This window comes from Diadema setosum, chromosome 8, assembly GCF_964275005.1.
Source record: "Diadema setosum chromosome 8, eeDiaSeto1, whole genome shotgun sequence".
Taxonomy (NCBI): Eukaryota; Metazoa; Echinodermata; class Echinoidea; order Diadematoida; family Diadematidae; genus Diadema; species Diadema setosum.
Genome location: NC_092692.1, coordinates 29083055 through 29098473, shown reverse-complemented (window position 1 = coordinate 29098473; position 15419 = coordinate 29083055). Strand labels below are relative to the sequence as shown.

General features: G+C 40.9%; 1 protein-coding gene across 1 annotated transcript in view; it reads left to right on the top strand.

Annotated features, from left to right (window-relative positions):
- Nucleotides 1-15419, top strand: part of LOC140231451 (dynein beta chain, ciliary) — a 60990-nt gene that overhangs the window by 21031 nt on the left and 24540 nt on the right. Inside the window, exons 23-39 of the mRNA XM_072311580.1 lie at nt 688-912; nt 2417-2508; nt 2974-3100; nt 3729-3881; nt 4582-4815; nt 5373-5665; nt 6048-6204; nt 6639-6743; nt 7185-7342; nt 7830-7968; nt 9472-9837; nt 10511-10643; nt 11032-11159; nt 11838-11986; nt 12370-12503; nt 13073-13221; nt 14159-14332. Coding sequence (XP_072167681.1) covers nt 688-912; nt 2417-2508; nt 2974-3100; nt 3729-3881; nt 4582-4815; nt 5373-5665; nt 6048-6204; nt 6639-6743; nt 7185-7342; nt 7830-7968; nt 9472-9837; nt 10511-10643; nt 11032-11159; nt 11838-11986; nt 12370-12503; nt 13073-13221; nt 14159-14332 — 2916 coding nt within the window. The remainder of the gene's footprint in view (nt 1-687; nt 913-2416; nt 2509-2973; nt 3101-3728; nt 3882-4581; nt 4816-5372; nt 5666-6047; nt 6205-6638; nt 6744-7184; nt 7343-7829; nt 7969-9471; nt 9838-10510; nt 10644-11031; nt 11160-11837; nt 11987-12369; nt 12504-13072; nt 13222-14158; nt 14333-15419) is intronic.

Sequence of the window (15419 nt, the reverse complement as noted above, 5' to 3'; positions counted from 1 at the left end):
AATCATGTTTACCTGCATTTTATGATGGGCAGAGATGAGTATGTCACAGACTGGTTGCTTCATTTATTTTGGGCCTAGATGCTTCTACCCATTTTTGTCGGTCCCAGTCACAACCTCCCCTTTCTCCCTTGTCGACAAGATTGACGACAACCCCAATCCCAGACAAGATTTTATTACATCTGCACTAGTAGACAGGATAAATTGTGTTTTTTTAATGTAAATTGCTATTCTTGTTTCTTATGGCTAAGCTGTAAAGACTCTGTGAGTCTGCAGGACACTTCATGAAAACTTTCAATATTTCTTCATGTGTCGATGAGACAATATAAAAAACCTCCCTGATTCCTTGACAATTTTTTTCCAGTAAAGGGCTAGAAACTGAATTGCTTTTGCAATAAATCAGGATCAGACTTTGTAATTAACATGGCATTTTGGTCACAATCTCTGTCACAGGTTCTCTTTGACATGAGTGCAGAACAGAAGCCAGGCCAGTTCATTATGTTTAGTGACTGTCCTTTCTTATCTTTTTGGGATGGGATTGTACAGGGATATACGATTTTACATAAAGTGGCAGGCAACGCACAAGTACATGTGTTTCTCTGATTGCTTTTGGAATCACCCTGATATTGGTGGATGAATGTTGGCAGTCCTGGTAATTTATGGTTCTGTATCATTAATCTCTCTGAACAGGTTCAACTGCAAAACTTGATGACGTCCAAGCACATCGCCCACTTCCTGGAGGAGGTCTCGGGGTGGCAGAAGAAGCTTTCCACCACCGACTCCGTCATCAGCATCTGGTTTGAAGTGCAGCGCACCTGGTCCCATCTTGAGAGCATCTTCATCGGCTCGGAGGACATCCGCAACCAGCTACCGGAGGACTCCAAGCGATTTGACGGTATCGACAGCGACTTCAAGGCAAGTTTCTGTTTCTTGTCTTGCTCAAAATTGGGAATATTTAATAAGCCATCCTCCTCTTCTAAAAACTTAAGTATTGATATGTTAGCAGACAGCATGTCGTCTTTGGAATGAATGTCTTTGATATGCTGCAAAGCACCTTAGGTATGACGTGATGGAAGCATGTAACTTGTATATCTATGTATTCGTCACCATTACTAAAGGCAGAGATACAAATAATGTTTTGTTGAGGAAGTGTAATTTTTATGCCTCCGCCAACGAAGTGGCCGGAGGCATTATGTTTTCGGGTCGTCCGTCCGTCCGTACGTCCGTACTTCCGTACGTCCGTACTTCCGTACGTCCGTACGTCCGTACGTCCGTACGTCCGTACGTCCGTCCGTCCCGTTTTGTTTTTGTCGATATCTCAAGAACCGTGTGGTGGTTTTGCATCAAACTTGGTATGAGGGTATATCCTTGGGGGATGATACTTTGTGTGGATTTTAGGGTCACAGGGTCAAAGGTCAAAGGTCACAGGTTATTTTGTGAAAAAAAAATTGAAATTTCATGTTTTTCTCCATATCTCGCAAATGGTTCAAGGTATCTTCATGGAACTTAGTATATATGCTTGTACCGATGGGCAGTGATTATCTAGGGAAGTTGGGGGTCATGGGTCAAAGGTCAGGGGTCAAAGGTCAAGGTCAACTCCTCAAAATATAACTACTTTCCTTATATTTATGCAGTGCCTGAAGGATTTTTTTAAAACTTGATGTATGCATGTATAACCCAATATATATTCTGTGGGAAGTTTCTTGCCAAAAGGTCAAAGGTCAAAAGGTCAAAGGTCAAGTGAAAGTGCTAAATTGCACTTTTTCCTCCATATCTCAAAAATAACTCAAGGTATTGTCATGAAACTTACATATTTATGCATGTTCTACCTAACAGTGATTCTCTTTGGAACTGTGGGGTCAAAGGTCAAAGGCCAGGTTTCGATAATACTATTTTACCATTTGATACTGAAATTATACTTTTTCTCAATACCTTGAAAATTACTCAATGCATAAACTTGTAAAAGGGTCAAAAGTCAAGTGAAAATCATCAGTTCCCCCAAATACCTGCACTCTTGATGTTTTAATCATTCATCCAATTGAACCTAGTTCTAGGAAAGTGAACATTCAGCACATTTGTGGCAAACCTGTCATTTTAATATTTTGCCAATTGTGTGAAACTGTCATCACACATTGTCAAGACATTGTACTATAGACCTATTAGGAGAACCATGTATTATGGCGGAGGCATACACCAGTCGCCGTAGCGACATTTCTAGTTTTTTCAATGAAAACTAATTCTGTATTCTTGAAAGCATTTGTGGCTGCTGCAGTCCCACAGTGCAGCATGACAATTCCTGAAGTGTATGGCTAATTCCCATTGCATTGACTCTCCTTGCACTGAGGTGACATTGATTTTACATGTTTTAAAGGGTTAGTCACCTATTTAAGTGTCCAATATTTCCCCCAATTCCACACAGGAACTGGCAGCTGAGATGGAGAAGACCCCCAACGTGGTGGAAGCCACCAACAGACCCAAACTCTTTGACCGGCTGGAGGCCATCCAGTCCAGGTGAGACTTTGGTTTTTTTGAACCCCACGATTAAAGGGCGAGAAACTGAATTGCTTTTGTGATAATTCAGGATTGGGCTTTGGCATTGGCATGGCATTTTTGTCACAATCTACCTCACAGGGGTTCTCTTTGCCATGAACACAGAACAGAAGGCAGGCCAGTTCATATTTTTACTGTTCATATTATTTTGAGGGGATTGGGGTGTACAGGGAAATTGCATATGATTTATCTAATTCTACATCTAATATGATCTATCTAATTCTACATTAATTATGTTCTTGATTTTTGCAGTCATTCCCTTCCAGGAACAAACTTAGTAATTCTTTGTGTAATTTAGTTCATACATGTGCTTAGTATGAGAGTAGTAGTTGAGAAATTGCTGTGAGTTCCACAATGTTGTGTAAGATGTGTAAAATCATTACGGTTGTCTCATTAATTTTTGTTATGTTCTTGCTCTTCCTTCAGCCTGGTTGTCTGTGAGAAGGCTCTTGCTGAATACCTTGAAACCAAGAGGTTGGCCTTCCCACGCTTCTACTTCGTCTCCTCGGCCGATCTCCTGGACATCTTGTCCAATGGCAACAACCCATCCCTGGTGAGAGAGTTGTAATTTTTTACAGCAAATAAGCAAATATCTTTAGTTGTAGTGATCCTTTTTAGTTTTCATTTCATGATCTTCCTTTTCTGTGTGTGATGACTTCTATCTGACATGTGCACACTACCTGTATTCATCAATTCTTTTTATGTCTCCACCATGAAGCATCGCCAAAGGCATCATTTCTCTTTGTTTGCGCTCTGCACGTGGCAGATATTTTGGTAGAATTTTACTTCATCTATAGAAACCTTTCAAGAACCCTCTCTCCAAAGTGCAAGTAGTTGATCAAAGTGAAATTGCTAATGCCTGACAAGAATCAAAACAAGAAAAAAAAAAAAACACAGCAAGCTTGCTATTAAACTTGTAAAGAATAAAGAGAGGAGGGCCATTTTGACCTCATGAAACATGCCACATCTAGATCATGTGATTTGTTTTCAGTGAGCTCAAACAAGCTTTTATGTTGTTCAGACAATCATTAGGCAGTACATGTAGTGATTGTCTGTGCTTTTTGGCTCAGAATGGAAAAAAAAATCTTCACCATATTAATATGTTTGCTCAGTTGCTATAGACATTTTAAAAGAATGGTTATGAATCTTTGTGATCAATCACACTTCCTTTGCTTGTCCAGGTCCAACGCCATCTGTCCAAGCTGTTTGACAACACAGCCAAGATGAAGTTCAAGCAAGACGATGAGGGCAACGACACGAAGGAGGCCCTCGGTATGTACAGCAAGGAAGGAGAGTATGTGGACTTCGACAAGGTCTGCGAATGCAATGGACAGGTAAGTGGGCATATAGAGACTAAACTGTCTTACTCTTCAACCCTCTCATATTCATATTTCCAGAGACTACTTGGTGGTTATCTTGCCACTGACACAAGATCTATGCCTCCTTTTCATATTAGTGACAGAGATGTTACCCTTCCTAATAAGTTTCTGTTTGTCTGTTTGTTTGTTTGTTTGTTTTTGACAACAAGATGATATAAGTATATAAAAATTGTACATACCATACATACAATTATGCTAGCTATATTCATACACCTGATCATGCCCAAACATTTTGTATCATCTGGTGACTGAGAATGATATAGCTAAAGTGCTGTTGACATTTTTTCACAAGTACTGTAAAACATGATATATTCACGGCATGAAATTTTCGCGAATTGGAGCCGACAGCCTTTTTCGTGGCATGAAATTTTCGCGAATTGCCACTGGCGTTCAATGCATGTAGTGTAGACAAAAACTTTCGCGTGCATTTTAATTTCGCGAATTTTGGCGCTCGCGAAATTCGCGAAATTAAAATGCACGCGAAAATTCCTCGTTTTACAGTATATGAATTTGCACATAATGCAGAGCCACAATGCGTAGACAACGAAATTTTCTTCAATTATACAGAACATGTAGCTTTATCTTGCCGTACATGTGACAAGAAAAGTATTTTCCCATGATGCTTACTCGTTCTCCCGTTGTTTTGTTGATCCAGGTTGAGGTGTGGCTGAACCGTGTCATGGACACCATGCGCTCCACCGTGCGCTCCCAGTTTGCCGAGGCCGTGGTGTCGTACGAGGAGAAGCCCCGCGAACAGTGGCTGTACGACTTCCCCGCCCAGGTGGCCCTGGCCTCCACCCAGGTCTGGTGGACCACAGAGGTCAACATCGCCTTCGCTCGGCTGGAGGAGGGTCATGAGAATGCCATGAAGGACTACAACAAGAAGCAGGTAAGAAAGAAAGTGGGAGTGTTCTCGTTGTTATAATATGCTGCTTTTCCTCAGACAGGACTCTTTGCTCTCAAACTATCAGTGTGTGAACGATGTAACTTCTTGTCCACAATATCTTGTCATTGTTTATAGCTGTATGAACAAACAAAAAAGTTTTATGATGACCATTTGTTATCCAATCAATTCTCGTCCTATGTACTCTACCTACTGGTTACATACTTCCACTGGTTTGGGAACAATTTTCACAAGAGTTTTATCTCACGAGGATTTGTACATGTCATTGCAAAGAGTCAAGATGATATTAAGTAACGAACAAAACGAACTCAAGGTTGCACCCTAGTGAGTGACAGAGATTACATGTGAAACTCTTTTGGTCTTAAATGTTCGGCTTGCAAGCTTCTGTTTTGTTGTAGTCCTAGTTGTAATGATGTGGTGTGATGTGGTGGTCTTGTCTTGTTCATATGGACCAATTTGATGATAGAAACAGATACAAATGTGCATGGAAACTGTTTCTTCTCCCAACAAGCCAAACATCTCTTCTGTATTCCAATCCACAGATCCAGCAGCTGAATGCTTTGATCGGTCTCCTGATCGGCCAGCTCTCCAAGGGCGACCGCCAGAAGATCATGACCATCTGCACCATCGACGTGCACGCCCGTGACGTGGTGGCCATGATGGTCATGAAGAAGGTGGACAACGCCCAGGCCTTCCAGTGGCTGTGCCAGCTGCGCCATCGCTGGTCGGACGACGACAAGCACTGCTTTGCCAACATCTGCGACGCCCAGTTCAAGTACTCCTACGAGTACCTGGGAAACACACCTCGTCTTGTCATCACTCCACTGACTGACAGGTATGAATTTTTGTGTGTGTCTACTCCTTGTTTAGAATTATTACAGAATGTACCTAGTTTTGTCCTGTTTTGTTCTTGTCTCTTCATGTGGGTAGGTGTTAAGTCTTTTTCCAGTTTTAGTAAAACACCGCTCTCTGATATTAATGATCTTATTTTTGTCCAATGATTTATTTTCCCAATGAAGCTGTGTATGGTATAGAACAGAAAGATGAATAACATTTATTTCCTGCAAGGAAGGTATGCTTTTCATCATGCTCACACCCATATACACAGTTTTAAAGAGAAATCAAGAATATCCACAAAGGAAAAGGAAAAGCTATTGTAATGGAAATTTGTTTCTTGTTCCCCCCCATCTACAAAAAACAATAACAACATCACACAGATGCTACATCACTCTGACGCAGTCCCTCCATCTCGTCATGAGCGGCGCCCCCGCAGGTCCAGCCGGGACAGGGAAGACGGAGACCACCAAGGATCTGGGACGTGCCCTCGGCATCATGGTGTACGTCTTCAACTGCTCTGAGCAGATGGACTACAAGGTACCCCACAGATCTGTTTAGATACCATCTCTCTCTCTCTCTAACTCGTTCTCATCATCAGAAAGTTAAGTTGATCTAGATATGCTACTGTAATAGTTGAAATTTTCCTGCATTTCATGCAACCAGAAGCTGGCGTGAAAACGAAAGCATGCAAATATTTTTGCATGCCATATGTTCCAGTAATTAATGTCCAGATTCTTTGGAACAAAAACATGCAAAACTCACCTTACGTAGCGGAACGCTAAATATTACTCTCGCAAAAATATCAACCTTTACAGTATATGGTACAAGCTGAACTGAACTCTTGCATTTTAAAATCAATGATTTTGTCTTTGCATAGAACAGACAGAACAAACTAACAAAAAAAAACAAACCAATGGGAAAATTTGCTTCAGAAATTTGAGATCACCTATCTTGTTTCCTTTACCTTACAGTCCTGTGGTAACATCTACAAGGGTCTGGCCCAGACTGGTGCTTGGGGATGCTTCGATGAGTTCAACAGGATTTCCGTTGAAGTCTTGTCAGTGGTTGCTGTACAGGTGAGTGCCTTCCACCCAAGGTTATTCCAGGATTTTTTTTTTGATATAAGATTATGGTTATGGTTATGGTTATGGTTATGGTTATGGTTATGGTTATGGTTATGGTTATGGTTATGGTCATGGTAGTGGTGATATTTATGACCTTCATTTTGACAAATTTCATAATAACAAAAATAGGCCGATATGGGGTACAGTTCCTAGAAAATATGTCACTACAGTGGATATTCATAAGCTTCTGGCTTACATTCATCACATCTTCGGCTTACCTATAGCCCAAGAAAAGACATTTGATGATAAACAAGCTGTTTGCTGGAGAAACATTTGCAAAGAAGAGAGGAAAAAGAAAAGAACTACAGATGCTAGAAATCACAGTATAAGACATTTCACAAGAAGTTTGTTTGATTTATTGATCTTTTTCTAAATTTTGTTGTTTCTTCACAGGTGAAATCCGTGCAGGATGCTATCAGAGACAAGAAGGAGCGATTCAACTTCCTTGGGGAGGAGATCTCCCTCATCCCAAGCGTCGGTATCTTCATCACCATGAATCCTGGCTACGCAGGACGGACTGAGCTGCCGGAAAACCTCAAGGCTCTCTTCAGGTCAGCAAAGGGCAATTTTTTTTTTTCTTAAACAGAAGCATAAAAGAACAAAACAGTAACCCAACAGTCAATCATGGTGTGCTGCATGTATGTACCTACTATGTCTGTGCCACATGAACTGTTATGTTATGTTGGTTACAATGATTCTGAGAATTTTTACAGCTTTGTTTTTGTTTTGTTTGTAAATGGGGGTGAGGGGGTTGTAGGTAGGGGAACTGAAGTGAAGATATGTTTCCATGCTATGGCCTGAGCATACGAGATGGAGCTGAGTCAATATGTAAGATGTTAATTTTTTAGGTATTTCGTATTTTGTCTCCATACAATTTTTCCAAAGAGCAGTGGTGGATCCAGGCGGGGACGCACCCGGCGCGTGCCCCCTTTATCGGTGTGTTCTTTTTTTTGTGTGTGTGTACCGCAAATTTGTATGTTATTCACTGAAATCTGAGTAATAAATGGAAATATTTTTCTCTATCTCCTCTCTCCGTAGGCCTTGTGCTATGGTGGTGCCAGACTTTGAGCTGATCTGTGAGATCATGTTGGTGGCCGAGGGTTTCCTCGAAGCCCGTCTCCTGGCCCGAAAGTTTATCACCCTGTACACCCTCTGCAAGGAGCTGCTGTCCAAGCAGGTCAGTGGCATTCCAGCCATCCCACTTTTCTAGTCCTCACCTGTATTTGTCAAGTTCCTAGCATCTATGTATCAAGTTTAATCGTAAACACTTTTCCTTTCCTGTGTTTTTAGCTTTCACTTCGAGTCATTCTTTTATTCTTTCATTCTTTTATTCTTTCATTCTTTTATTCTTTTCATATAAGTGCAACTTATATGTTTTGTCGAAAAATGAAATAAACTTTGAATTGAATTGAATTGAATTTATACCCCCGCCAAACGAAGTTTGAAGGGGGTATATAGGAATCAGCGGACGGTCGGGCGGTTGGGCGGTCGGGCGGTCGGGCGGTCGGGCGGTCGGTCCCTTGCAAATCTTGCGTCGCGAACTACTTCCTCAGTTTTCAACCGATTCCCATAAAACTTGGCACAGATGTGTGCCTTGGGTTGTAGATGTGCAAGACGTATTTTTTGACAGTACCCAAAAGTACGTTGCCATGGTAACGGCATATTATGGGCAAAAATGGGTACAAATCTTGCGTCGCGAACTCCTCCCACAGTTTTTGATCAATTTTTATGAAATTAGGTACAGATGTTCATCTGAATATGTTAATGTGCAAGACACATATTTCCGCAGTGGCAAAAAGTGCGTTGCCATGGTAACGGCATGTTATTGGTAAAATATAGGGCAAAATGCTTCATGGCAAAACTGCTTCATCAGTGTTCTTCCAATTCTCATGGAATTCATATTGAATGTTTGTCTTAGGATATAGGTCAGCATGACACATTTCTTGACAGTGACAAAAAGTATGTTGCCGTGGTAACAGCTCACATATTATGAGCCAAAATGATGGAAAATTTTGTGTTGCAAACTACTTCCTCAGTGTTTGCCCAATTTCCATGAAACTTGGTACAGATGTGTGCCTTTGGTTGTAGATGTGCAAGACGCATTTTTCGACAGTACCCAAAAGTACGTTGCCATGGTAACGGCATATTAATGGCAGAAGATCAAGGAAAGATCTTGCGGATTTAACTACTTCCTCAGTTTTTTGACCAAAGCTTATGAAATGTTGTTTTGACCAAAGCTTATGAAATGTTGTTTGGCGGGGGTATAACCAGTCGCTGTAGCGACATTTCTAGTTTTTTCCTAACTGAGTGCATATGCTTTAGTTGGGTTTAGAATGATGGGCTTGTCCCTGTTCAGATGTTTTAATCACCATTGAATGAAATGCTCCTTTGATGTTCCCATTTCATATGATGTGGACTGTTTTCATTAAGTGGTACAAAGAGTTTATTAACTGCTGTTGCAGGTGGCAACCATTGCTGTAGTCTTGCTACTCCAATGAGTTGCTATATGATTTTGCTAGTGATATTTTGTGTTTTTGCATCCTAAACGTTTTTGTGTCAGGGGCAAGTAGCAAATGCGATGTCCTAAATCAGGGGTTGTTACTTCACTTGTCAAATGATTGATTTATTTATCAAGTGCAGTCAGATAACAGACTTTCCCCATCCCTGTTTGCAAATATAGGATCACTACGATTGGGGTCTGCGTGCCATCAAGTCCGTGCTCGTGGTGGCCGGTTCGCTCAAGCGTGGCGACCCCCAGCGTCCTGAGGACCAGGTGCTGATGAGGGCCCTCCGCGACTTCAACATCCCCAAGATCGTCACAGACGATCTTCCCGTCTTCATGGGTCTGATCGGCGACCTCTTCCCCGCCCTGGACGTGCCCCGCCGACGTGACATGAACCTGGAGAAGGTTGTCAAGCAGTCCACTCTTGACCTCAAGCTCCAGGCTGAGGACAGCTTCGTCCTCAAGGTGGTGCAGCTGGAGGAACTCCTGGCTGTCCGTCACTCCGTTTTCGTCATCGGCAACGCCGGCACGGGCAAGAGTCAGGTAACCTCTTTTGATCCATCTCCCCCCCCCCCCCACCTCTCTTTTCTCTTCCTTATTATCTCCACAATCAATTATTTATCCTTCAACCTGACTGTGAAACATCTTCAATTAACAACTACCAGTGGATTAGACACTGATGCTTCAGACATTGTATAATGTTATTGCTCTTTGGTACTCAGTCTGCTGTGTGATATGATACGTTATCTATTGAAATGAGAAACCACTTTTGTCCTGATGGATTGATATTGTGCTTTGGTGAGCCTATAGGTGTCCTGACAAATAACTTGAGGGATTAGAATATGCAAGCTGTATCTCTGTCTCAAATGCTTGACTGCAGCTCAGTTTCATATACACAGGATAAAAAATGTGGGGTCAGATCTGTTTGCTTAGGAAATTTAGTATGAAGAGATATCTGCAGCATCATGGTCGTTGACTTTTATGACGAGAGTGTTTGCCTCGTCATGCAGAATGATTCTGTATGTTGGGTAAAATCAAAGCAATAATGTTGATTCATCGTGCTTTGATTTTACCCAACATACGGAATCATTCTGCTTGATGCCAGTTTGCTCAATATTATGTGGATTTATTTTGAGTCAAACTTTCTGACATTTTGTGTTCACTGCTTTCTTCATGTAGCTCTCTCTTGATGTTTACTCTCTGAATGTTTGTGCAGGTGTTGAAGGTGCTGAACAAGACCTATTCCAACATGAAGCGCAAACCAGTGCTGCACGACCTCAACCCCAAGGCAGTAACCAACGATGAACTCTTTGGAATCATCAACCCGGCCACCAGGGAGTGGAAGGATGGTACGTTGATGGCTGTCACCCCTCTGCCCTGTCTTAACGAGCCAAAATGCAATGCATATGTTCTTGGTGTAGCTCTAATTTGAGAAAATTAATACACACATACAAATTTGTATTTGTTACCGAAATATTTCTGGTTGATACAAGCGCAGAAGTAAACTGATATCTCAGGCATAATTGTACGGTGTAGTTTTTGTTTTAGTATGTCACTTGTGCATGATTAGCATATCTTTATCGGTAGTGGTGCTTTCTACTCCATGTCTAGTTCATATGTTTCCTCAACAACGCTTAACTCAGTCATTTGACTGAAATACGGTCATTGCTGATAAGTTAATAGCCATGTTGTATCAATTTGGTTTTTTTTCTATGATTTGTCTCAAATTTTCTACAGGTCTTTTTTCTGTGATCATGCGTGACATGAGCAACATCACTCACGATGGCCCCAAGTGGATCGTACTCGACGGCGACATCGATCCCATGTGGATTGAATCCCTCAACACTGTCATGGATGACAACAAGGTATGACTTGTGGGGCATTAACTATATTTGTAAATTCCAGGATCATATACAATTGTCCACCTCTCTGCATGAAATGTGGATTAGTGAAAGGATTTTTTTTTCTTTCGTTCAGAGGGCAAACAGGATAAAATTGGAATGATTACAACAAATGACCACAGATTTCAAAATCTGGTGTTTTTTGCTACTTTTAGTAAAAGGAGCACGAACTATGCCGTCAAATGTCAATGTAATTGCCCAGTAGTTAAGATCCATGCTGGATCCTTTCATGAAGTCATACATTCAGTCAACTCATCATATTTTTCCCCAGAATATCTTCTTTTAGGATGGAGGAAACCCAAGAACAAAATAAGCAAGTAAAGATTTCTTTTTACATGAAAACCACTCATATGTAAACTGTGGCACAGTTGGATTTTGAGATTTGTCACCTCTAGTGCTGTGCAATGATTTTGTCATAAAATTTTATGATCCTTGAAATATAAATTTGCCATGATCAGTATAAGGAGAAAGAGAAGCCAGGAGAGCATGATCTATGCCTCAAGATATATATTTGGTTGGTAGCAGGATAGAAACATGTGACTAAAATTCTCTGGTATCTGTATGAAATTTGCCAGCCCTTCAAAAAATTCAAAACGATCTCCATGTGTGAATACAAAAATGTCATGCTCTGTCCCTATGTAGGTGCTGACACTCGCCAGTAACGAGCGCATCGCGCTCACTCCAACCATGCGTCTGTTGTTCGAGATCAGTCACTTGAAAACGGCCACTCCTGCCACAGTGTCAAGGGCAGGTATCCTCTACATCAACCCCGCTGATCTGGGATGGAATCCGTAAGTCAACCTGTCCACTATACATACTCAAGATATTGTACATTAAATTGCTACCCATCTGACAGTCTCATTACATTGGTAGAACATGCATGTTATATACATTGTCAGGAATTTTTAGGGAAGACTATGCCAAACTTGATAACTTTGTTGGTAGAATGGAAAAGTATTCTGATTTTATAATCTTATGTTCTTTGTCAGTCTTTCTTTCTTTGTCCTTCTGTTTGTCTGTGTTTGTGTATGTCAGTGTGTCTGTCTGCTGTTCTCTGTTGTTCTCTCTTTTTCACGTCATGAGTGAAATCATAGTAGCATCTTTACCACTTTTTAGTCTGTCCTCAATTCTTTGATAACAATTGAGTCATTCTTGCGTTGATCTCGTCCGCCAGGATCGTGACGAGCTGGATCGACACCCGTGAGGTACAGTCGGAGAGGGCCAACCTCACCATTCTCTTTGACAAGTACCTGCCTACCCTCCTGGACACCCTCCGTGTCCGCTTCAAGAAGATCATCCCCATACCGGGTGAGTGATGTGGACGGGACAACTAACCATTGGGCACATAGCAGTAGTAGCATCTTGTATTATCTCTGAGTAGAGACAGGCCTGTATGAAGTTAGGTTTCGGATGACAAAGGTAGAGAGGAGAAAGTGATGTATGTTCATAGTTTCGCTTGTGAGGGCTAAGTAATTTGAACCAGCTTTGAACAAATGATAGAATAGCAATTACCAAGTCTTATTGGAGACTGACCATGATAAATGGAATGTATAATGACGAAAGATAATAATGTGTAGATAGAAAGTGATTAATGACAAGTTTTCTTATACACCTGAAGTATGTTCAGTACTGTACTTGCCTTTGTGAAAAGTGTAGCTGTGATTTTGATGAGCTTACCAGAATCTAGCAACTTTTCTGCCAATTTTGGGCTAAATGAATTTAATGTCAGGTGTACAAAATTTATGACTGACAAAAGAATTCTCATTCTGCCTCATCAGAGGAAAGCACGGTGCACATATCAGTTTGGGGCTAAATGAGTGTAATGTCTTGTGTAAAACTTTATAATGGACGAAAGTAATTTTATTCTGCCTCATCAGAGCAAAGCATGGTGCAGATGTTGTGCTACCTGCTGGAGTGCCTCCTGACACCAGAGAACACACCGCCGGACTGCCCCAAGGAGCTCTATGAACTCTACTTCATCTTCGCCTCTATCTGGGCCTTTGGTGGATCCATGTTCCAGGATCAGGTAGGCTAGTCACAAAGTGTGAATCACAACAACTTAACCTCTGCAACCACACTGGCATTATTACATTGTAATTTCTAAATGAGATTACTTGTTACGCAACCTGTGGGCTTTGATGACATGGGTGAGATCCATCCATGTGTAATAATCACAGCCACATATTTAGAGCAAGTGTCGGTAAATCAATCCAAACTGAGCAATGCTGATATTCCACGTTTTCTCTGATACCCATCCACCAGCCCATTCATCAGCAATGTTACTTCAGTTAATAGATATGGGATACAATATTCTGAATAGATCAAGTCAGATAGATAGAATAGGCAATATTTCTCTTCATTTGCTCTAATAACAACACTATAGGATGCTGGATGATATTTGGATGGCGTATAAGGGCAATTACCCCCCTCCCCTCAGCTAAATACTGGTTAATGATAAGGATAGAGTAAAAATTAGGTTTAGGGTTAGGTTTAGGTTCAGGATGTAGGATCGCGGTTAGGGTTAGGGTTAGGGTCAGGGGAAAGGTCTGGGGCAATTACCCAGGGGGTAATTGCCCTAGACCCCAGTTTTGACTATTACTGTACACAAAACATTTTGTGAAAATAATATTTTTCGATTCAGACGTAATACAGATTTCAAAGGTGGTTTCAACTTGTGATAGAAGAATACAGTAGCAGAATGGGAAATGAGCATTGTTCCTCTTCAAGGAGCAGAGCTGCCTATTTCTCAACTTGAAAATAACTTGCCTCACATTTTTGTGAAGGGAGACATTATTATGGCATATTCTTGATTTTGCAAAATAAGTTGACTCTTTGAAATTCGTGAAAATAAAAGTGGCATGAAATATGCAGTAAGTACGGACTTGGAACTCCATAAGGGATTTAATTTGTTCTTATTCAAAACACTATGACCTGTGTACTTTTTCTCCCTATGTATATTTCAGCTTGTGGACTACCGTGTGGAGTTCAGCAAGTGGTGGATCACAGAGTTCAAGACCATCAAGTTCCCCAACCAGGGCACCATCTTCGACTACTTCATCGACCCCGAGTCCAAGAAGTTCCTGCCCTGGAGTGAGAAGGTGCCCAAGTTTGAGCTGGACCCAGAGATTCCCCTGCAGGTAAGGACTCTGTCCAGCTGAGAGAGATCCAGCAGTATTCTCATTTCATTCATTTCATTTCTTTTAATTTCATCACAGTACTAGGCTCAGCCAATGACTGTTTTTTGGCCAGTCTCGTTGTGGCATCTATCTCTCCATCACATAACTCTCTTGATGCTTTGTGTTGTATTTTAGGTGACAAGGGGTTAGAATTCTGTGTTTAAAATCATTATTGATGCAATATTTGGTACCCTGGGGTACCAAATGAAAATTCGCCACTTTGTTGAATTAATTTTTTTTTTTTTTCAGCTCTGTACCCTGGCTTACCAAAAAATGTGTCAAAATATTTTTTTGTATTATTATGCACAAAAATGTTTTCTTATTTGTGATTATACAACAATTAATGCATGCAACTGATAATTATTTTCTGCTCTGTTATAATCTTAACTGTTTGATACTATTGTACATATTATTGTTAGAACTGGCATTCTCTAGTTTACCTCTTCTATTGAGTTTCTTGTGTTTTTTGCGAGATTTGAGTAGGTCCTTGTATCCGCTGCTAGCACGGCCATCACTGCACGCAGACGCCATGACTATGGCCGTTGCGCTGGCGTAATGCTAGCATTCGTGCTTATAATTACGTAGCGCAGTGTACGTGTAATAATCAATTGCAGACGAAGTTGCCAGTCTACTACCCCGTAAATTAATGTATACAAAATGAAATAAGAAAATCATTTAAATGAAATATTTTTAATGATAACATTAGAAATCCACGTAAATATTTTATTAATCTAAGAAATAAATTCCAATTATCTAAATTGAACCTTTTTCTTTCGCATTTCATCTCTTATTATCGACCATTTGCGCACGCATAGAAGATTATAAAGATTGCAGCCCCCATGATCAAATTTTGAAGAAATACAGTTGATTTTGGGGTGAATTTTCTGGGCTTTCGGTGATCATTTTTTTTTCTGAAAATAAAAGTTACGGTAGATGATGTTTACAAAACGGTGTGGTGCTAGGAATTACCTCGAAAAACACCTATGGTGCTAGTTCACATTGCGACGACTTTGCCGTATCCGAATTCGGAATCGGTGTATCTGAGTTC